General features: G+C 44.1%; 1 protein-coding gene across 1 annotated transcript in view; it reads left to right on the plus strand.

The window, feature by feature from the left end:
• The window catches only part of IPO8 (importin 8), an 882,901-nt gene that overhangs the window by 720,269 nt on the left and 137,704 nt on the right, over positions 1–24,928 (plus strand). Inside the window, 1 exon segment of the mRNA XM_030214557.1 lies at positions 22,392–22,612. Coding sequence (XP_030070417.1) covers positions 22,392–22,612 — 221 coding nt within the window.

A 24,928-nucleotide genomic window follows, 5' to 3' on the forward strand; every position in this document is an offset into this window, starting at 1 on the left:
AAGTTTGCTCTCTATCTCCACCTGCTGGTAGATGGACACAACCCACCAGTCGATGGATTGATCAGCTATGATTAATGGAAAGAAAATTATCAGGTATGATTAATACATAATTTACCATTCTCATGTAGAGCCACAAAACATCCTAATTCATGTTTAATGTGGGATAAAATGTCATAAATAAGTAAATAAACTTTTAATGTTGAACACCTAATTCTCAAAGTGGACATATTCCAACACTATAATGAAATAAAATGATCTTTCTACCTTTGTTGTCTGTGACTTTGGTTTTCTGATTGTGCTGGCCCAGTATCCGATTCTGCTGCTATCTGTCCTCTTAACTCCGTTTCCAGGGCTTCCTTATTGTTTACTTCCGCCTTTCTTCTTCATTTCTTGGTCCTCTGCAAACTTGACTGTCCAGTGGATCCAGCTTTTGCCTATTTTCTTCATCCTGTGCAGTTTTTCTACTCTCTTCCTTTTTCCTCATCTCATCTCCTTCCTCACTCACCCTCCCCTCCATCCACCCATGTCCAGCAACTCTCTTCTCCCCTGCCCTCTCCTCTCCCCTTCATCCACCATGTGCAGCAACCCTCTTCTCCCCTCCATCCACCCATGTCCAGCAACCCTCCTCTCCCCTGCCCTCTCCTCTCCCCTTTATCCACCATGTGCAGCAACCCTCCTCTCCCCATGTCCGCAACCCTCCTCTCCCATGCCCTCTCCTTTCCCCTTCTTCCACCATGTGCAGCAACCCTCCTCTCCCCTTACCTCCATCTACCCATGTCTAGCAACCCTCCTCTCCTCTGCCCTCTCCTCTCCCCTTCATCCACCATGTGCAGCAACCCTCCTCTCCCATGCCCTCTCCTTTCCCCTTCATCCACCATGTTCAGCAACCCTCCTCTCCCCTTCCCTCCATCTACCCATGTCCAGCAACCCTCCTTCCCCTGCCCTCTCCTCTCCCCTTCTTCCACCATGTGCAGCAACCTCCTCTCCCCTTCCCTCCATCTACCCATGTCCAGCAACCCTCCTTTCCCCTGCCCTCTCCTCTCCCCTTCTTCCACCATGTGCAGCAACCCTCCTCTCCCCTTCCCTCCATCTACCCATGTCCAGCAACCCTCCTTTCCCCTGCCCTCTCCTCTCCCCTTCTTCCACCATGTGCAGCAACCCTCCTCTCCCCTTCCCTCCATCTACCCATGTCCAGCAACCCTCCTTTCCCCTGCCCTCTCCTCTCCCCTTCTTCCACCATGTGCAGCAACCCTCCTCTCCCCTTCCCTCCATCTACCCATGTCCAGCAACCCTCCTTTCCCCTGCCCTCTCCTCTCCCCTTCTTCCACCATGTGCAGCAACCTCCTCTCCCCTTCCCTCCATCTACCCATGTCCAGCAACCCTCCTTTCCCCTGCCCTCTCCTCTCCCCTTCTTCCACCATGTGCAGCAACCCTCCTCTCCCCTTCCCTCCATCTACCCATGTCCAGCAACCCTCCTTTCCCCTGCCCTCTCCTCTCCCCTTCTTCCACCATGTGCAGCAACCCTCCTCTCCCCTTCCCTCCATCTACCCATGTCCAGCAACCCTCCTTTCCCCTGCCCTCTCCTCTCCCCTTCTTCCACCATGTGCAGCAACCCTCCTCTCCCCTTCCCTCCATCTACCCATGTCCAGCAACCCTCCTTTCCCTGCCCTCTCCTCTCCCCTTCTTCCACCATGTGCAGCAACCCTCCTCTCCCCTTCCCTCCATCTACCCATGTCCAGCAACCCTCCTTTCCCCTGCCCTCTCCTCTCCCCTTCTTCCACCATGTGCAGCAACCCTCCTCTCCCCTTCCCTCCATCTACCCATGTCCAGCAACCCTCCTTTCCCCTGCCCTCTCCTCTCCCCTTCTTCCACCATGTGCAGCAACCCTCCTCTCCTCTCCCCGTCTGCCCTCGTTTCCTTCCGTCGCCGCCGTACCTTTAAATATTATATTTTTGCTGGAGTCGCGGGCAGCACCGGCATTGAAGGCATCAGCAGGCTCATCGCGCTTCCAGCAGCCTTCCCTCGCAAGTCGGATGATGGCTCCGCCTCTTCTGACGTATTTCCTGTTTCTATGAGGGCGGAGCCATCATCCGACTTGCGAGGGAAGGCTGCTGGAAGCGCGATGAGCCTGCTGATGCCTTCAATGCCGGTGCTGCCCGCAACTTCAGCAAAAATATAATATTTAAAGGTACGGAGGGCGGCGGGGGGGCGGGGCAGTGGCGGCTAGCCTCCCCAAGCCTCTTATAATGGGGTGCCTATGCCCCCCCCCAAAGTCCTCCAGAGTTGGACTGCCTGCGAGGCTCCAAGCACAAGCGTTGAAGAGCTGGGGGGGCGTTGCTAACAGTCACCAATGGAACGAGGCAGCGCTGCGCACGGGAAGGCAGCAACAGAGCCAGCAGCGCGCATGCGCATATAGGCGCCAACGCGACTACGCGAGAGAGGTGAGGTTTTACATTTATATTTTTTAATTGACTCGGCCGGCGGCGGCGCCCCTGAAAGGCAGGCGCCCCCCTGCCATGCTTACCCTGCTGAGTGGGTTAGCACGGCCCTGGTCCCTGCCTTTCTCTTTTCGGTGCGAGTGTACATAAGTACATAAGTACATAAGTAGTGCCATACTGGGAAAGGACCAAAGGTCCATCTAGCCCAGCATCCTGTCACCGACAGTGGCCAATCCAGGTCAAGGGCAACCTGTCACGCATCCCCAAACGTAAAAACATTCCAGACAAGTTATACCTAAAAATGAGGAATTTTTCAGTCCATTTAATAGCGGTCTATGGACTTGTCCTTTAGGAATCTATCTAACCCCTTTTTAAACTGCCGTCAGCTAACCGCCCGTACCACGTTCTCCGGCAATGAATTCCAGAGTCTAATTACACGTGGGTGAAGAAAAATTTTCCTCCGATTCGTTTTAAAATTTACCACACTGTAGCTTCAACTCATGCCCTCTAGTCCTAGTATTTTTGGATAGCGTGAACAGGTCGCTTCACATCCACCCGATCCATTCCACTCATTATTTTATACACTTCTATCATATCTCCCCTCAGCCGTCTCTTCTCCAAGCTGAAAAGCCCTACCTTCTCAGCTCTCTTCATAGGAAAGTCGTCCCATCCCCACTATCATTTCGTCGCCCTTCGCTGTACCTTTTCCAATTCTACTATATCTTTTTGAGATACGGAGACCAGTACTGAACACAATACTCCAGGTGCGGGTCGCACCATGGAGCGATACAACGGCATTATAACATCCGCACACCTGGACTCCATACCCTTCTTAATACACCCAACATTCTATTCGCTTTCCTAGCCGCAGCAGCACACTGAGCAGAAGGTTTTCAGCGTATCATCGACGACGACACCCAGATCCCTTTCTTGATCCGTAACTCCTAACGCGGAACCTTGCAAGACGTAGCTATAATTCGGGGTTCCTCTTACCCACATGCATCACTTTGCACTTGTCAACATTGAACTTCATCTGCCACTTGCACGCCCATTCTCCCAGTCTCGCAAGGTCCTCCTGTAAATCGTTCACATTCCTCCTGCGACTTGACGACCCTGATAATTTTGTGTCATCGGCGAATTTAATTACCTCACTAGTTATTCCCATCTCTAGGTCATTTATAAATACATTAAAAAGCACGGACCCAGCACAGACCCCTGCGGGACCCCACTACTACTACCCTCCTCCACTGAGATACTGGCCACGCAATCCTACTCTCTGCTTCCTATCTTTCAACCAGTTCTTAATCCATAATAATACCCTACCTCCGATTCCATGTACCGTGCTTTAGTGTGGGCGATCTGGCGTTTGAAAGCTGTTCCTGCTGCGGTAGCAGATGCTCCGCAGCGGGATTCTGTGTGGTGGCGTATTTTAACACTGGGGAGGGAAGTGCTGAAGTTCCCCTTCCCTGTGCTAAAATTGTGGGAACGCGCACCTTTTTGCCGACGCAGCCCTCTCTTTTCTCCTGATATCAGCTCTGATCCTTTCCCGCCCTGCAGCCTTGATGTGGGGTGGGAGGCGGCTTCTCCTAAAGGACCTTGTGTTCCATTAAAGACTGCTGGTACAGGGGATTCCCCTTTATTTTCTCCAGCCTTTGGTTTCCTTTACCAAAATCACTGTTGAGTCAGAAACTGTTGCATGTAGCTGGGACAGTGGCACAAATTCTTCTCAAACTGCCCCCACTATGCAAGGGGATCCAAGGGAAGAACAGAACTACTTTAAGCTGTTTCTGTATCTTCTGAGCAGGATCTCCTCTGCTTTGGGACCTTTATTTGAACCTTTCTTCGTAGAGAGCTTGGCCTCAGTAGCCCTTTTCGTGATTGGGGGAGTTTTTATGCTCATCTCGGGTAGATGGGTTCTAGAGGGCTAAATTTTCCAGAAGGAATCTGATGGTCCTGCGATGCGCCTTGTTTTTTTCGGGAGGCACGTCAGCCATTCTGGGGCATCTCAGGGGCAGGGGGCTTCTGACCGTCCCCCATCTCCCCCCCCCCCCCCCCCCCCCCCCCGAGCTCATTCTGCTTCTCTGTATGCCTATATGTTGCAGAAGTCTGGTAGGGGAACTGACAGTTTCCTTTTAGTTCAGCCTTTGGAGTTTTCTGGCTTGTTCCCTGTCTGTCTCTTCTGATGGACCCTACCCCGAAGAGGGGATGTTTTCTCTCCAGCTCAGCAGTAGGGTACATTGCTCCCCTGTCTTGCTCTATTGTGATGGAGTATTTTTAGGGCAGTCCCTTTCTGCACAAAGGCAGCAAGAATCACCTGAGCTGGAAAGCCATGTTTGCCTAAGTGGGTACATTCATAGCAATAGGCATCTCTGTCTGTGGTGAGTTTAGATTTTCTTATAGTTCCTGCGTTGGCTAAAGCTGTTCCTGGTGTGGGAAACAGTGAACAGCATCGGAGCAGGGCTTCTTGTATGTTGGACCCCCTCAGTTTTTCTCTGAGGGCAGTTGCTTGAATAGCTTGGAAGTTTCCCTCCTTCCTTTGTGAAACTCTTTTTATACTGGTAGTACAGGCATTGCCTTTGAGCACACCACCCTGAATGTGCCTGATCTCTGATCTTGGAAGCTCAGCAGGGTTGGGCCTGGCTGGTTTCTACTTGGATGGGAGACTGCCTAGGAATACCAGGCGCTGTAGGTTTTCTTTTTTTTTTTCTTTCTTACCTTTACAGGGATTTTCTAGGCTTTAGTGTCTTTGACGCCAGGTTTCTGTGGGAAATGTTACATATTGTTATTTTCTGTTGCTAGTGCTCTGGTCTCCTTGATAACCGTGGAACCTCAGTGCTGCCATGGGGGCTTTATCTCCAGGTGCAGTAGTTTTAGCAAAATAGCTTTATTTTTCTGCTTTCAGCCTGAAGGTCACAGGTTTAAGGCTGGTTTGTGCATCATATTAGAACCTGTGGCCCTCGGCTTCTTTTCTATGGGGCATATTTTACTTCCCTCTCTCATATTGCTTGCCTTGACAAGCAGTTCTTTGCATAGCTGGGACAGTTTACACTATGCTACAGTGCCAAAGGTTAGCTGTGGTGGATTCCCACAGCAGCTCTTCTCTTCTAGTTTTGCTCTCTGACACTGATCAAAGTATTGCATACCAATTCCAGCTTCTACTGTATCTGTGGCACCTCTAGCTAGCTGTTTGTTGCAGTGTCTCTAAGGCTTTTAATGCACTTTTTCTTTGTTTAACACTTTTTTATTAAAGGTAACAGACAAGTACAGATTGACACAACAATGGCATACATATACCTCTCATCATATTATTACGTGCTTCTGAATGTTAAATATTGATCACAGACTTTATAACTTAACCCCCTCCCCTTCCTTCCTTCCTTCCTTCCTTCCTTCCTTCCCATCTCTATATAACTGGTAAACACACAATGAACCTCCCCCCTCCCTCCACATTACCCACAAAGACAATATAAATGTGCCATCGACCGGCTAGTTCCTAGAGTTAAGGAAATGAAAAGTATTAATTCTTCACCTTTCATCTACCTTTGTAAGCAACATCTTTAGAATGTAATCACGCATCCAGTCGTTTAAAACCGTTAGTCTTACCCCCACCCCCTTTACCTCCCCTCTTCCCTCCTCCCTTCCTATCCACCCCCCCCCCCCCTATTACCCTACCCACCCTCCCAAGTCCTGCATGCGTACTCCAATCATTAATGCTCTATACTCTCTGGGGTTCCCCATGGAAGACTATTCAGGACTTGACTATGTGCTCTTGGGGACACTTTATTTTATTTTTTTTTTTGTTCAATCATTTTTATTAATTTGGATATAACAATAAAAAAGGAAATTAAGTACCATTGACTTAATAACAGTTTAACAAGTTAGAACATGTACACTGACTTATAGAAAAATTATGGACAGTGTTTACATCATCTCTAGAATCCCTGACGCTGTTACATTACAGGTAATTATAACTATAGGAGTAAACATATTATTAAATGTTAGAGGTGAAGAAAAGAAATTATTCTTATATTTGTAATTAGTACCCATTTATAGATGCTTGAATTATAATAATTAATGTTGATTGGATGAGTAATTGAGTATGGGAGACCAGGTTTTATTAAATGCTACAAGGGAACCGCATTTCTCAGCAGCAGCTTTTTCATATTTAGCGTATAGACATATACTGTATTCCACCACATATCATAAGATAACTTCGTAAAGTCCTTCCAGTTTTGACATATCAGTTTTAAAGCAACTTTATTTAAGTATTGCTTCCATATAGCCAAAAATCTCAACTGTCATTTAGGCGAGAGTCTTGCCCCCCGAGATTCCCATAGCATGAATTGGTGTAGCTTATTCCTCCAATACCAATATGAGGGAGGTCTGTCCGATAGCCAGTGGTTGAGAATACATTTTTTCCCTACTATACATGACTTGCTTAGGAAAATACGTTCCCTCTGCGTGCCCGCTCCCCATAGGCCAATGATACTGAACAGCATCCTTTCAATTGTAAGGACTACTGGAAATCCTAATACCCTGCTAAAAACTTTGGAAAGATCTAACCAAAATGATTTAATATATCTGCACTGCCATATTCAGTGTATAAAAGATGCCCCCGCCTGCTCGCATTTTTGACATTTGTCGGTATCTACCACTCCCACATGAAAGGCCCTTCTTTGAGAGAAATAAGCTCTGTGCATCACTCTGAACTGACACTCCTGGAGTTCCGCACTATGTACAACCTGCGTCACCCCTACAAGTGACATTATTATGGTACGGTCGGATACCAGTTTCTGCATGTCCTGACTCCATCATGTGGCCACCTCTTGTACATTCCTAGCTGGTTGCCCTCTCTCCAATTCTTTATGAAACCAGGACACCGACACTTGCCCGATCACATCTCCCTCTAAGAATTTCGTCAACTTTTTCCCGAATTCCAGCGATAAGCCATCTCTCGGGAGACTGTGCACATAGTGGGACAATTGTTGATAAGCCAAGATCATTGCCGGGCCTCTTGAACATTTCTGCATGAAATCGTTTGCTAAAATTAATGCCCCTTCAGTCTGAATGAAACTTTCTAGCAGCGTCACCCCCTGATCTTTAAGTCTACGAAATACAACATTCTCTCTGCCTGGTGTAAAATCGTCATTTCCATATAATGGTAATAATACACTGCTAGTCGGGTTCTGTCCCCACCTCTGAAGCAACTCTGTCCACAAATACAATAGAGGTCTAAGCAGCACACTGTGTCTATCCCTCTCAGGAAATCTTTTTCGGGTTACATGCAATAAATAATTCAGATGCCAGGGGTGAAAATAAGCCTGTTCCATAACCAAATCTGTATAAGTGGTAGTGCCCAGGAGCCAATCTTGCAAGTGGCACAATAAACATACCCCCCCCCCCCTGATTCTGGGCCCCCACCAAGTGTTGCCATCTCATCTTAGGCTTCTTTCCTGCCCAACAGAATTTCACCACCATTCTCCGAAGTACATCCAAATCTCGCCTCAACAGCCGCAATGGTAAGGACTGCAAGGCATAAAGCCAGCGCGGAAAGATTATAATTCGATATGCGTGTACCCTTCCCATAAGAGATAAAGAGAGTGAAGACCACACTAGTAATTGAGCCTTCATGTCCTTTAGCAACTGAGGAACATTGAGATCATATATTTGGCTCGTATTCATCGGCAGTTGAATTCCCAAATAACGAAAAGATCCTTGTGCCCAACGTAATGGAAAGTTATTCCCCCATTCATTCTTAAGTTCTTCGGTACTAGCTAAAGCCTCTGATTTCATAGGGTTCAGTCGAAATCCAGAAAAATCATCATATTCCACTAAACTTTCCATAAGATGTGGTAAAGACTGACGAGGCTCCATTAACAACACTAGTAAATCGTTTGCAAAAGCAGCTGTCTTAAAAGTAACATCTCTAATTTTGGTCCCTCGAATGTCTGCATTACCTTGAATCTCTCTCAATAATGGGTCAAGTGTGAGAACAAAGAGAAGCGGTGATAAAGGGCAACCCTGCCTCATTCCCCTTCTTATCGGAAACCACTCAGAAAGTAGCCCATTAGCATATACTTGCACTTTGGGCTCAGTATATAAAGCTTTTATCGCCTGAGCATAGAAACCGGTAATACCATAGGCCTTAATACTCCAAAAAGAAAACTCCATTCCACTTTACCAAACGCCTTTTCGGCATCAAAAATTATTAACAAGGCTGGAATCTGTTCCATCCTCACCGTTTCTAACGCCGCCAATATTCGCCTCATGCTCTTAGCAATCATTCTGCCACAAGTGAATCCCACCTGAGGTTCTATTACCAAAGAGGGGAGAAATCTCGATAATCTATTAGCCATTATCTTGGCTAAAAACTTGGCCTCCACATTTAACAGTGAAATTGGCCTGTAAGAGTCAGGGCGGTTCACGGGTTTGCCTGGCTTTGGCAAGACACTAATCTGAGCCCTATTAAGATGAAAATGCAGATGCCCCTGCTGAATGGCTGTATTAAATACTACAGTCAATAGTGGACTAATCTCAGAGCCTAATATTTTATAAAATTCATGCCTCATTCCATCTGGCCCAGGTGCTTTACCCAACCTACTCTGCTTAACCACCCATTCTACCTCCTCAACAGCTATGGGCTCATTCAGCACTCTCAACTCCTCAGGAGACACCTGTGGCAGTTCAGTACTAGAAAGATATGCTTCGCTAGGCATCACAAGCTCAGTTTGCGGCATGTACAGATGTCTGAAAATTTTTGCCAATATTACATTTATTCCTTCATCTTGTACAGATGTCTGAAAAATTTTGCCAATATTGCATTTATTCCTTCATCAATGTGAGTATTTTCCGAGCACTCGCCTTCTTGTTTGCTATTCTAGCCAAAAGCCTCCAACTTTTATTAGCAAATCTAAATAGTTGATATTTATAATACATTCTCGATTTCTGGGCTCTCTCATGCAATAGTTGATTCAAGGCTTGTTGCGCCTCCAATAATTGTGTCTTGACTCTCAACGATTGCCTCTGTCCATACTGTTTCCTAAGAGTTGTCACCCACTTCTCTAGTCTAATCACCTCCCTATCTCTGACCTTCCTTTTAAAGGCTACATAGGAAATAATTTCTCCCCGGAGGACGGCCTTTGCTGACTCCCAGAAAAGAATAGGATCGGCCCTGTGTTGTTCATTGTTATCTCTATATTCGTGCCATTTATCTACCAAGAAGGGTAAAAATTGACTGTCCCTATATAGGAAAGTAGGAAAGTGCCATGCCCTAGATGCGGGAGATACTGTAGGATCGTTATCACAGATAATAAATTATCTGCGTCCAAAATTCCCAAACAAAACTATCTGCACACAGACTGCTCAGCACTCGGTCTAGGGGGCGAGAACCTTGGATTAGAGCCTATACAGTTCTTCCGAGAGAAAGGAATGCGACTAGAAAAGCAAGCTGAATATATATATATATATTCGATTTATTATGCTATCAGGTAAGAAACTAGAGATAAGGTATACAAAATAGAACTCTGCAAAGCTTTGGCCGAATACAAAATTACTGGCTGATAAAAATTACACTCATACGTCACACTACTAAACACTAATTCTTACTGGTTACCAGAAAAAATTACACCACTGATCAGTCACACTATGTTACGAGGTAGTACAGTTATTAGCAGCTTCTCCTGATCACAAGTATGACGGCACCAGCCTTCTGCTCAGGTAAATACCACTAACTAGCCCCCGACTGATAGGGAATAGATCACTGTGTTTCTCAAAGCCGACCTTCGTGGCAGTCGTGCAGCGCTGCGTATGCTTTGTAGCGCTATAGAAATGCTAAATAGTAAATAGTAGTAGTAGTAGTCTCTCAGGATTTGCACAGGATACTCCTCAGACTCAAGCTGGATTCACAGCGAGTCTGAGTCGCAGCTGGAAGGGAACTCTGCAGCAGATAAGGAGGGCACAGGTCACTCCGTGCTGATACAGCTGAACCACGATACTTTCCTCCAGATACACAGTTCATCAGTTGGTGGACCTTATTAGGTCTCACTGGTCTTATTTTCACCTCCACCTTCTTCCAAGGCTTCCGACTAACTCTTTCTTTGTTCCCGCTCTCCCCGTACCTCTTGGTCCGGTGGCTGCAGGAACCAATCTGGATCTTTCTCGGCTCACTGCCTGGCAAGAACAGGTCCGTTGTTCTTGACCTTCAAGTTGTTACATTTTGGTATGCATTTTCTGTTTCTCCACCCGCCTTGCTGGAACCAGCCTCTCAGGAGATAAGGGAGGGCCTGGTTTGCCCACAGCATGTCCTTGATGTTGAGCTTCTGCTGTAATTTTCCACAAGCTGCAAAGCTGTTTCTTGCTGACACAGAGATGTGCGGGTCAGAGTTTACAGCCTCCATTTTGCTGTCATAGGATTATACAGGCCATGGCCCGCAAGGTGAGACACACAAGGAAATACTCCTATAATACCCCTCCCAGACTTACTTGGACTTCACCCAAGCATGATCGGAGATCATTATTGGGCCTATCTGAGCATCCTCCACCTTGGTCAACAGTTCTCGTGATAACAATATATAATCTATTCTAGACATTGTTGAATGAGCTCGAGAAATACTGTATGTGTAAAATCTTTCTCCATAGGGTACAATGTTCTCCATGCATCAACCAACTCCAGAGCAACACATAGTTTAGGAATCGTCGGCTGGGATCTGTCTAAAAAAGGATCCACCACATCATTCAAATCTCCCCCCAACAATATTGGTACTTCCCCTAATTCATGGATCTTATGAATGATTTGTGTGAAAAACTTTTTCTCACAGTTGTTTGGTGCATAAATGTTACATAATAATAATGGCTGCCGCTCCAGTACCACTGAGGCCAGGACATACCTCCCTCCCGGATCTACTATTACCCGCCGTATATCTATATTAAGGCCTTTTCGTATTAATGTCACTACTCCCCCCTTCCTTCCCACCGCTGGCGCATCAAAAGTTCTCCTACCCACCATCGCTTCAGTTTAGTGTGTTCCTCTTTTGAGAGGTGTGTTTCTTGTAAGAATGCTACTGAAACATTTCTGTCATTCAAGGCTTTCAATATTTTCTGCCGCTTAATCGGGGAGTGTATGCCCCCGGTGTTCCAGGTTATTACCTGCAGTGTAGTCATGTTACGTTATGTCAATCCTAAAATGTTCCACGCCTAAGTTCTGTTCTGAAACCATATCCCCATACCAAGAGAGTGTCCCGGCCCCCACTCCCCCGGTAACCAACACAATATAGAAGTTATTCCCTTGATCCAACCCCCACTCATGTCCCCAGTCATTATCTAAGCAGCATGCATACAGAAATCTCCCTTGGTCTTCCCCCCCCCCCCACCCATACCTCCCTCCCGCTCCCATCCCACCCATACCAACTCCCCCCCCCCCCCCCTCTATCCTCACCCTCTTATGCATCTTTGCATAACTTCCCGTATTACAGTGGTTAGAGCGCCCCTCCATATTACTGATTAATATATCCTCCTCCTCCCCCCCCCCTCCAGCTCAATATCTCACCGCCCCATCAATCTTTACATCTCAGCCTTATATGAAAGTCTATGTCAAGCTTTCGTCTTCTGTGACAGTGCTTTGGATCCAATGGCTTTCTCTGCGGCATTTCCTATATTCTTTTTGTCTCTTTGTAACTGTAGCCTATATTTTCTGACTTCAATCATAGGCTTGACTTTCCACAAGGCTTTGCCTCCCCAGATGCTTCAATTCCAACTCTTTTAGTTTATTTTCAGCTCTTTATCCATTTTGTTTTGCAGCCAGCATTTTGTCCACATACAGACTTGCCTCCTCTACTCGATCAAAAAAGAGGATTTGCCCATTATCAATCAGCTTGAGCTTTGCTGGATACAGTAAGCTGAACTTATATTTCAGGCCAAAGAGCTTTGTGCTCAGAGGAGCAAAGTTCTTACGTGCCGTGGAAACCTTAGTTGAATAATCTTGAAAACAAAGTATTCGAGATTCTTGATATTCAAGAGTTTGCCCAGCCCTCAAAGCTTGCAAAATTATTACTTTATGTGCATAACTGAGGATCCGAAAAATGACCACTGTGGGCTGGTCCGAGCCCTTTCGACGTTGGCCCAGTTTATGTGCCTTCTCCACCTTTAGGGACCTTGCTAACTCAGCTTTTGATAGCATTTTAGGCAGCCATGTTTCTAGGAATTTGCACAAGTCCCGTTCTGGCAATGCCTCCGGGAGCCCCACTAGGCGAAGATTTACTAATTGTCAGTGAGTAATTCTCTCGTTCCAGTCAGGGGAATTGAGTTTTTACTGTGTGCTGCTGATACTCTTGGGCGCTCCGGAGCAGCTCTCCCCTGCGTCCTCACTACTCCATACCTCAACCGGAAGTCCTTGCACTTTTTCTTTATATTGGACAGCTAGCTATATTCAGAGCTACTTCAATTTAGCATTCTTCCCTGCACTTCTCCCTTAGTAAGCGTTTCTTCTCTTTCCTCTTTGGCCCCCTCATCCGCGGTTTCTCTGTTTGGCCGTTCTGAGCCCTCATGTTCAGTTCCAGGCTTTTCCTGTCGGCATGGCTATGGCTCCATTCACCTTTCCTAGACGAGATCCGAGAGTCTATCTTCCTGGGTCTTCTCGGAATCCTTAGGCTGGGTGGTCACCCTTCAAATGAGCCACGTCATCCCATTCCAGACAGCTCTGGTATGATTTTTTTTCTTGACCGAGGACTGGAGGATCTAGGTTCACACTTGGGTGCGCAGTCTGCTCAGGGCGCTGAGTCCTAGGGCATGTCTATACATTCATGTCTTGGACTCTGTTGCGGACACTTTGGAGGTAGTGCTGTGGGTGGTGCTCATAGACGACATCTACAGCTCTTGCTTCTCGACGGGTGGTCTCCTGTGTTCCAGGAGTGTCAGCAGTGTCTTCCGTGGCTGTTTTTGGTACGGCAATGCATGAACTTGTGGCTCTGCAATTCCTCCCTGTGGAAAGGATGCCTTGGCACCTCCGCAGTGGATGGTGGTGGTCATGGATGCGAGTCTCTCGGACTGGAGAGCCCTTTGCCTCCTTCTTCCGTCTCCAGAGCAGTGGATGGCACAGGGGACCGTGTAGCCGATCTACCGCCTGGACCTGATTTTGGTTTTGGTGCTGTTCGTCTTCTAGCCTTTCAGGACACATTGCAGGCCAGGCGGTGCTTGTGCTGTCTCCCCTGCCTGGACCTGCTTTTGGTGATGCTCGTCTTCTAACACTTCAGGACACGTTGCGGGCTAGGTGGTGCTTGTGCCGTCGGAGAAGATGAAGCGGTGGCTGCTTCTTTGACAAGAGTAGGATTTTGAGTCAGACTGTGGCCATCAGGGCATGTCGCCCCCATGGAGTGGGCAGAGGACTTCGTGTTCCGTTTCTACGAGGCCCACTTTGTGGGCTTTTCCTATGGTGAGTTCTCTTTTCTGCCATTTTCTGGTCTCGGCAGAATGGTTATTCTGCACCAGTGCTTCTCCAGCTTGGCCTCGGGTAGAGAGCTCCGCAGGTAAATCTGATGGCGTCCTTTCCATAAGATGTGGTAAAGACTGACGAGGCTCCATTAACAACACTAGTAAATCGTTTGCAAAAGCAGCTGTCTTAAAAGTAACATCTCTAATTTTGGTCCCTCGAATGTCTGCATTACCTTGAATCTCTCTCAATAATGGGTCAAGTGTGAGAACAAAGAGAAGCGGTGATAAAGGGCTCCGCAGGTAAATCTGATGGTGTCCTGGCTGGACGCCCAGATGCCTTCTCTCATCAGAGAGAGGTTGATTCAGCAGGGCTGGTTGTTCAATTTTCCTTAGCCGGAGGACGTTCTTCGATAGTGTTTCCTCCATGGCCTCTCTGCAGCCGAGTTTATTTTGGATCGCTCCCCACCAGGGTTGAGCCATTCTGGTAGCTCTGGATTAACCACGGCGCCCTTGGTATGTAGATATGGTGTGGCTTCTGGTGGCACCTTCGTTTTGGATCCCACTTGATTCCGGGCTCTTCCTTCTGGGTACGTTACTGAGTGGATGATCCCTCTCACTTTGGTCTTACAGCCTGGTTTTTTGAGAGGCCGACTCTGAGGAACACAGTGGTTACTGTTCTGTTGCGATCTTGTATGTGTTCCGCAGTCTACTTCAACCGCATATTCTCGGGTGTTGAGGAACTTTTTGAGGCTGGTTTTGGCCACGCTTGGCCTTCATTGTGGGCGTCTGTTCCTCAGTGATTGAGTTCTTTCTGCAGGATGGGTTGCAGAAGGGCCTGGCCTGCCTTGCCCTCGGAGGTGGTGCATTTCTTGCAGAGTGCTTTGCTCCTCCGCTGCTGTGACCTTGTTCACCCTGAAACCTCGCTCGTATTCTCCAAGTCTAGTTTGGGGCTCTTTGTCTTCCGAGCATTGCTTCGGACTCCTTTTGTTCCTTTGCAGAATGCTTTGCTTAGGAACTTACAAGCAGTGTTCTTGGTCACCAATTCTTCGGCATGCACAGTGTCTGAATTTTTAGCGCAGCCATTCTGAGCTGTTTTTTCTGCTGTTTGCTGAGTCTGGAGTGACCTTGCTTTCGATTCCTTCTTTCCTTTCCGGCTGTAGTTTAGCTTTTCTTTTCAGCCTCTGTTTCTTCCCTCCTTTCGGGAGGGAGATTTTCACGTGGAGTACACAGTGCTTCGTGTTCTGGATGTTCAGAGGGTTCTCCGGTATTCGCAGATTTTGTATGTTTTTCAGCTTTCAGATCTTCTCTTTGTGTTTCTCTCTAGTTCTTGCTATGGGATGGCAGCCTCTGGTATGATCTGATTTTTTTTCTCGTTGGATTGCAGATACTCTATGGATTTTTTTGACAGGTTGTATCCCACCGGTGGTATTGCAGGCTCGTTTCACGAGATTGCTATCTACCTCTTGGGCGGAACGGGTGTGCTTTCACTATTCAGATGCTGCCTTTGCAGCGGCGGTTCTGTCTCGGGGAGCGGCGACTTCCCACCCTACTTAGGGATTGCTTTGGTACATCCCACCAGTGCTTGGATTTATCTGCTGCATTCACTAAGGAAGGTAAAATTATTACTTACCTGTTGATAATTTTCTTTCCGTTAGTAGCAGCAGATGAATCCAGGATCTCGCCCTTAGTCAGCCGCGCTTGTTTTACCTGTCTGTTCTTGTCCTAGTCTTTAGTTTCCAAAAAAAAAAAAAAAAAAAGGAGAAGAGGAACGAGAACAGAAACCACTGAAGAGGACTCCATTGCCATCGTGGTTTCTCTTAAGTCAGACTGAGTTTCTGTTTTGTATGGTTGGTGAGGAAGGCTTCCTGGTTTCTTGCCTGATTCTGCTTCGTGATGAGACATGTACTGAGGTGAAGGAGGAGCTGGCCATCTGGTATCACTGTCTTCAGCTTTGTAATCTCTATCTCCACCTGCTGGTAGATGGACACAACCCACCAGTTCTTGGATTCATCTGCTGCTACTAAAGGAAAGAAAATTATCAGCAAGTAAGGCATAATTTTACCATAATTAAGAAGAAACAAAATCAACTTGATTGCATAAGTCCTCATACCCCTTCACTCAATACTTGGCGGTCCCTTTTGGAGCAGTAACAGCTGTGAGTTGTTTAGGATAAGTGGCTACCAGCATAGCATGATGCAGTTTTTTTCCATCCTTCTTTCTAGAAAACTCAAGCTCTTTCAAGTTGGCTGTGGATTTTTATTTATGACTTGATTAACTGCCTTTTGATTGTGCACACCCTAGCTATCCAGGTGTTTGCAAAGCTTTAAATTGGAAGATGCCTTTGGTCCTATATGTTCAATTGGGAATAGATCATTACAGGAAGTGTCTCTGTCCTCACAATTAAAACATGTAGTTATTACCCCCTAAGATCACTCCCTCACTGAGGTTGCAGCTTAGCCATGTTACAGCAGGTGGTGCTAAACCTGCCATGTCAGAGGCTGAAGCTGTCCAAGTATATGTAAATGGACGTAGCAGAGAGATTGAATGAATTCTTTGCTTCGGTCTTCACCGAGGAAGATTTGGGTGGGATACCGGTGTCGGAAATGATATTTCAAGCGGACGAGTCGGAGAAACTTACTGATTTCACGGTAAACCTGGAGGACGTAATGGGGCAGTTCAGCAAATTGAAGAGTAGCAAATTTCCTGGACCGGATGGTATTCATCCTAGAGTACTGATAGAACTGAAAAATGAGCTTGCAGAGCTACTGCTAGTGATATGCAATTTATCCTTAAAATCGAGCGTGGTACCGGAAGATTGGAGGGTGGCCAATGTAACACCCATTTTTTAAAAAGGTTCCAGGGGAGTACCGAGGGAGGGGCGTGACAAGATGGCGGCCTAAGCGTCTGAGGACTATGCACGGCTTTTGTGTGAGGAAATCTTGCCTGACCAATTTGCTTCAATTCTTTGAAGGAGTAAACAAACATGTGGACAAAGGGGAGCCGGTTGATATTGTGTATCTGGATTTTCAAAAGGCGTTTGACAAAGTACCTCATGAAAGGCTACAGAGGAAATTGGAGGGTCATGGGATAGGAAGAAATGTCCTATTGTGGATTAAAAACTGGTTGAAGGATAGGAAACAGAGAATGGGGTTAAATGGGCAGTACCAAACAGTAAAACGTAAACAGTAACACTGGAGCAAAAAAGTAACCTAATACAAAATTAAAGTTCCAGTAACAATTTGCGTGCTCATTAAAAAATGAAGAAAAAGCCCTCAGAAACCGTGGGTAAAATACCCAGGGTTTAGTGTGCGGTTATATGAACTCTTATAACACACACCACGATTCGATCATTGGGCTGAAAAAACTTCATTCTAAAGTAAGCTTGCAATTTTATAGCTTTTTTATACTATCATTATTATTGTTGTTTTTTTATTTTCTAATGCATTCTTTTTCTTTTCCACGTTGGAGTAATCAATTCAAATATCTAATCACCAATATATAGCAGCAGAGCATAAAGTATTGCGCTACTTAGCTTTAGGATCGGGCACTCTTCATTGTCCGTTCTACGGGAACCCGTTTCGCCTAGAAACGTGGCTTCTTCAGGAACGGAGTGCTTTAGAAGTACTGAAACATAAAACATTAGATGAAATTATTACCGCGGAAAAAGAATCTAAAATAGCGTTAGCACATAATAAATCAATCTGAGGTCAGACATACTTTAGGGAAGCACAAAACGATTCAAAAATATGGCGCCTCAGCGTTCACGTACGCCCTGTTGTCTAAAATACTGGCGCTTACATTACGTGATGACGTCAATAAAAGTTGTGCCAATCTATGGAGCTGTTAAGTCCATTCGGCTCCAAAGTGTCAAACTCAAAAATCCATCTGGTTTCCCTTCTCAGTAAGTTGTTGTCATGCCTATGTAAAATGTCTGACGCATTTGTACCGATCTTTCTGCATTCAAAGTCCAAGCTAAATAACTCATGCTAGACTTATCAAAGAGAGGCTACGCGGGGTCGACTCTCAAGAATGCATATCGCAGAGCCAAATACAACGATAGAAATTTACTCATGACCAGCAAATCAGTACAAGAAAAAGATGAGAATGTACTCACGATGGTCATGCAACATAATGAACATAGTCCCCTTCTTGCCAATTTGATCAAGAACAGATGGGATATCATGAAATCAACCACTTTGTTTGAAAAAGTTGATTTACGTATTGCATATGCTAGAACAAACAATATCAAAGAAATCATCAGTCCAGCCGACGTAAGATCTCCCATGGTCAAGGACAAGAAAATACAGGGGCATTTCAAATGTGGCCACTGCCAGATATGCAAAATTACCAAACAGATTAAACAGGTCATTAATCCGAAAATGAAGAGAACTCACAAATAGTTACACTTCACGAACTGCTCTTCTGATCATGTGATATATGCTTTGTGCTGTCCCTGTCAGAAATTTTACATAGGCATGACAACAAGATCACTGCGAGTGAGAATTTTGGAACATAGATCCAATATCCGCAGATCTGCTATCAAGGAGCCGATAGTTGAACACTGTATTTCCCATCAGCACAAGTTTGAAGAGTTTGAATGTTTTGTATTGGATCATGTGGAGGCCCATCATAGAGGAGGAAACCGTAAACTCAACTTACTGAGAAGGGAAACCAGATGGATTTTTGAGTTTGACACTTTGGAGCCGAATGGACTTAACAGCTCCATAGATTGGCACAACTTTTATTGACGTCATCACGTAATGTAAGCGCCAGTATTTTAGACAACAGGGCGTACAGTATGTGAACGCTGAGGCGCCATATTTTTGAATCGTTTTGTGCTTCCCTAAAGTATGTCTGACCTCAGGTTGATTTATTATGTGCTAACGCTATTTTAGATTCTTTTTCCGCGGTAATAATTTCATCTAATGTTTTATGTTTCAGTACTTCTAAAGCACTCCGTTCCTGAAGAAGCCACGTTTCTAGGCGAAACGGGTTCCCGTAGAACGGACAATGAAGAGTGCCCGATCCTAAAGCTAAGTAGCGCAATACTTTATGCTCTGCTGCTATATATTGGTGATTAGATATTTGAATTGATTACTCCAACATGGAAAAGAAAAAGAATGCATTAGAAAATAAAAAAACAATAATAATAATGATAGTATAAAAAAGCTATAAAATTGCAAGCTTACTTTAGAATGAAGTTTTTTCAGCCCAATGATCGAATCGTGGTGTGTGTTATAAGAGTTCATATAACCGCACACTAAACCCTGGGATTTTACCCACAGTTTCTGAGGGCTTTTTCTTCATTTTTTAATGAGCACGCAAATTGTTACTGGAACTTTAATTTTGTATTAAATGGGCAGTATTCACAATGGAGAAGGGTAGTTAGTGGGGTTCCTCAGGGGTCTGTGCTAGGACCGCTGCTTTTTAATATATTTATAAATGATTTAGAGATGGGAGTAACCAGCGAGGTAATTAAATTTGCTGATGACACAAAGTTATTCAAAGTTGTTAACTCGCGACAGGATTGTGAAAAATTACAGAAGGATCTTACGAGACTGGGAGACTGGGCGGCTAAATGGCAGATGACGTTTAATGTGAGCAAATACAAGGTGATGCATGTGGGAAAAAAAGAACCCAAATTATAGCTACGTCATGCAAGGGTCCACGTTAGAAGTTACGGACCAAGAAAGGGATCTGGGTGTCGTCTTCGATAATACACTGAAACCTTCTGCTCACTGTGCCGCTGCGGCTCGGAAAGCGAATAGAATGTTGGGTATTATTAGGAAAGGTATGGAAAACAGGTGTGAGGATGTTATAATGCCGTTATATTGCTCCATGGTGCGACCACACCTTGAGTATTGTGTTCAATTCTGGTCGCCGCATCTCAAGAAAGATATAGTGGAATTGGAAAAGGTGCAGCGAAGGGCGACTAAAATGATAGTGGGGATGGGACGACTTCCCTATGAAGAAAGACTCAGGAGGCTAGGGCTTTTCAGCTTGGAGAAGAGACGGCTGAGGAGAGACATGATAGAGGTATATAAAATAATGAGTGGAGTGGAACAGGTGGATGTGAAGCGTCTGTTCAAGCTTTCCAAAAATACTAGGACTAGGGGGCATGCGATGAAACTACAGTGTGGTAAATTTAAAACAAATCGGAGAAAAAAAACAAACCTGTGTTAACCCCAGGAAGCGCTTCCTTGGTCTCTTTTTGTCTTTGTTGCAGTCTAAATAGTGCTACCAGTTGTCTGGTTCTTTTAAGGTATCGGTCGAGGGGATTGCATTTGTGTGAGTAGTGCCCAGCCGTGCTTAGAGACTCTGGAGGCGGCACGAAAAGCACAAACAGTGTAAAAAAATATTAAATGGCAAAGGAGACAAACAAGATTCCTGTGATAGCCCACAAAGTAAATTGGCAAAAGCCCTCTCAAAACCATTCACCTCAACTTGTACCTGCTGCTCCCACACAAACAAATCAAGCCAGTCCTATACCACTCCCTAATGCTGATCTCATCACAGTGCTGCAACTAAATCAAAAGCAGAGGCAAGATCAAATAAAATCAATAGAACCCATTCACTTTGATTTTATTTGATCTTGCCTCTGCTTTTGATTTAGTTGCAGCACTGTGATGAGATCAGCATTAGGGAGTGGTATAGGACTGGCTTGATTTGTTTGTGTGGGAGCAGCAGGTACAAGTTGAGGTGAATGGTTTTGAGAGGGCTTTTGCCAATTTACTTTGTGGGCTATCACAGGAATCTTGTTTGTCTCCTTTGCCATTTAATATTTTTTTACACTGTTTGTGCTTTTCGTGCCGCCTCCAGAGTCTCTAAGCACGGCTGGGCACTACTCACACAAATGCAATCCCCTCGACCGATACCTTAAAAGAACCAGACAACTGGTAGCACTATTTAGACTGCAACAAAGACAAAAAGAGACCAAGGAAGCGCTTCCTGGGGTTAACACAGGTTTGTTTAATTATCCAGAGATTAGGATAAAAAAATAAGAAAATATTCAAGTATAGTCTAGTATAGAGAAGAGGAGAAAAAACATGAAAGGACAATGGAAATGGTCAGGTCAGGCTCTCCATCCCCTGGCATGGGGCAGAGTGCACTAGACACTGACCAACTTCTTATCTGGCAAAAACATAATATATAGAACTTTCTTTCCCTTACAGTACAAAAGAGCAAGAGAGAGGGGAGGGCTTCCCTCACCTCCTCAATTAGTATCCCACAGTCAGTCAGGATCTCCCGTCAATAAAGAAATACATAGCATCTGTTTTGAGGAAAACATTTGGTCTGTTTGTCCATCTTTACAGCTTTTCTCACACAAGGATATATTTCTCAGAACCTATGATCTTTTATCTTAGTATTTCCCCTTATTCTAAAAGAGGAGACAAAAGTTAACTACTGCAGCCTTACTTCCAAGGGGCATGGGAAAAGAATTCTGTCACCTGAATTTCCCTGAGACCGGTCACACTTAATGGGTGAGATTGGGGGCAATTCAGGTTTACAATTCACCTGGCTTAGCAAGAGGGGGGAGGTAAAGTGTAATTGCTATTCCAGCAAGCTCTGTTTCTCATGATTTGGAAGGAGAGAAGCCTTCATTCCTCTCTGTCCAATATGAGAAAATTAATTCTGTATATTAAATATTTGGAGGCCTTCCACCTCCTACAACAATCCTACAACAACACTCATTGGGGCTTTTCATTGAACATTTAGGCCCTGTTTGCTAAGGTAAGATAAGGTTTTGCAGTTACTGTGGGTTAATGGTCAATGTTAACACACAGTAACTACAAACCCTCTAATTTTACTTCTAGAGGCTTCCCCAAAATGTTATCATTGTTAACATATACAAAAGTTCTTTATTCATGTAGAAGACAATGCCATCTTAATCTGCCATTCTTTAAAGTAGTAATTTCCATGTTAACAGACAATGGGCTCCTTTCACAAAGCTGTTGTAGCGATTACTGCACGCCAAATGCGATGAAGCCCATAGGAATTGAATGAGCTTTATTGCATTTGGCACACTGCTAATTGCTAATGTGTTAGTGCACGTTAATTGTTGCATTATGAACTATTGCAGTCTGAGTAAACAGTTCCCTTTGTATTTTTTTAGACAGCAAAATATGAAAATATGCAAGAGTGTGAAGACTCTTCCAAGACACTGTAAATACTATTCTGACTGTGCCACAGGGTAGAATGAGTCTCTTTTTTAAATTTTTGAGACTGATATATTTAATGGAAACCATTTTCTGGGGATTGGTCAAAATTATGAGCCCTTAAAACTCTGTCTTCTAGAATTTCCTTTCACCATTCAGCTCTGAAGCGGGATGTCTTTTTACTTCAAACTTATTTGTGTATAAGGCAATGTATCATTCAGCAGAAATATGAGGAGCCCTATAAAGTGTCTGGATGTTTGTCAAATAAATATTTTCCTGATGCTTAATTAGTTAAGTACATAAGTAGTTCTCATTTTGGGATTTGTTTGTTCATTCTTCATGTTTAACTTGGGATTTCTCTTTTTATGTTCAGTGTATTCCACTATTTGTAGAAGCAGTACTGGAGAGATTAACTCGAGGAGTGAAAACAAGTGAGCTCCGAACGATGTGTCTCCAGGTTGCTATAGCAGCCCTGTATTACAATCCTGCCCTGCTTATGCACACCTTGGAGAGCATTCGCTTCCCACATAGCTCTGAGCCTATCACTGCACAGTTTATAAACCAGTGGATGAATGACACTGATTGCTTTCTTGGGCAAGTATCTCTTTTTATGACCTATCTGTATTGATGGCCATGGATGATATTTTGTTGTTGGTAATCAGAAACAAAACAACCTTCCAAAAAGCACCACAAAGCTAATACAAAAATGGAAGAAAAATGGCTTTGCCCACAAGCATATACAACCAAAAGAAAATTCTTGGTAATAGCATGCACCCTCCCCAAACTCTAAATTACACACTTTTTATACTGTTAATTTGGACCCATTATCAGATTATGGGGCCTCTTATGGGCTATTCCATCTCAGTATACTTAATCATCTACTCTTCAAACGTGTGTTCTCTCAGTAATCGTTTTCAATTTTTTTAAATGTATTCTTTCAATAATAAGTCACAAAAACCTACTAAATATTAAAATCTTATCATTCGTTCTCAAACATGACCTAACAACATGGTCTGAAAAATTACTTAGCTTATGTTTTGTAGCTGCCATTCACTTATGTAGACACCACTCGATGCCCACAAATAAATAAAGATGATCAGACTAGATAGTCTTAAATGTGTTTTGGCACTCCACTTTCTTGCTTCTGGAGTCACCTTCAGTAACAAGACCGCCAAAAATCCTTAACTTAAAAGGGCCAATAGTGCCTCAAATTAAAGAAGATCCTAGGTAGTTATGTTCAGGGTGTATGGGAGTAGCGTAGCAAAGCTTAATGGGACTGTTCCAGGTTAAACTAAATTTAGATGAACATAATTTTGTACACTGTGAATGATGAGCTTAAGAATAATCTCACAAACAAAAAAAGCAACATTGGGCCCTCAAGACTAAGACAATAGGAGTAATTTATTGATAAATGACCCGACACGAGCCGTGTTTCGGCATTAAATAACGCCTGCCTCAGGGGTCTAAAACAACAAAACATATATAAATATATAGTTCATGTTAAGAAATAAGTAAATAATTAAAAAACAGTGTGATGTTAAGAAAACATTCATAAAATGAATTGTAAAACAGATTAGATAAAACAATATAATGATAAAAATCAATCATAAGATAGGGTGTAAAGCATAATGAAAACATAGTAAGAAAGCATCACTGTAAATAATATACTATGAGATATCTAAAATATCAGAGCAGCTTTCTCCAGACAATTAGTAATAGAGAAAACATATATATAAAAATCATATTTTAGAAAGACATATCTATATAAAAAATATATATGTATGTAAATATACATTTAGAAAGTATATCAAAATGTATTCAATAATAAACAACATTAATATATATAAAATTCATATACAAAATATAAAAAGATAAAGACGATAGTCATAGTAAATGTGTTTTGGAAGTGTATCCATAGCACTCATAACAGATCAGAATGCATGTTATTATATTCATATGGTTTTTGAATGTGTCATTTTAAAACATAATTATGACAGATCCTACAATACATTGAATAGACATTCAAGGGCAGTTGAGTTCATGATACTGTAATAAAATGTGTTCGCATTTACTTAAGAAGCGGTTAATGCTATTTATTATTTGCTCATAATGAAAGTATTTGATAAAAAATGTCATAATGAATTTGTCAACATCACATACAAAAACTATCATCAAAGCTTATTGCTTTATGAGTCTATAAACATATCGAAACAATAGTTAAATGAATATACAGGTCCCGTGGAGAAATGAATCACTCTTTAAACTAAAAGCTTAATATAGTGACTATCCAGCTTATAATCGAAAGAGAAAAACGCCTATATTTCGACCCAAATCGGGAGATGGGCGTTTTTCTCGCAAAGGCGCCCAAATCTGTATAATCGAAAGCCGATTTTAGACGTTTCCAACTGCGCTCCGTCGCGGAAACGAATTAAGTTAATGGGGGCGTGTCGGCGGCGGGACTGGGGCATGGTCATCAGCCGAGGAGAGATGGGCGTCTGTAGCTGATAATCGAAAAGAAGGCGTTTTTACAGCGATTTTGGGTCACTTTTTTTGGACCCTTTCTTTTTTTCACGAACAAGTCCCAAAAAAGTGCCCCAACTGCCCAGATGACCACTAGAGGGAATCGGGGATGACGTCCCCGGACTCCCCCAGTGGTCACTAACCCCCTCCCACCAAAAAACCCCCCACTTTAAAAACTTTTTTCCCAGCCTGTATGCCAGCCTCAAATGTCGTACCCACCTCCATGATAGCAGAATGTGTTCGATCCTCTCACAGCCTTTCCCTGGGTCAGATGTGGCTCTCGGGTGCACTACAGGGTCACATCAGCATTGCATTGTGGTGTGTGTAGGGTATTGGGCTCCGTGATTTCATTAGCTTGTGTTATAGTCTCACAATGTTGGTAGTTGGTAG

The sequence above is a fragment of the Microcaecilia unicolor genome, chromosome 9 (assembly GCF_901765095.1).
Source record: "Microcaecilia unicolor chromosome 9, aMicUni1.1, whole genome shotgun sequence".
Lineage (NCBI taxonomy): Eukaryota > Metazoa > Chordata > Amphibia > Gymnophiona > Siphonopidae > Microcaecilia > Microcaecilia unicolor.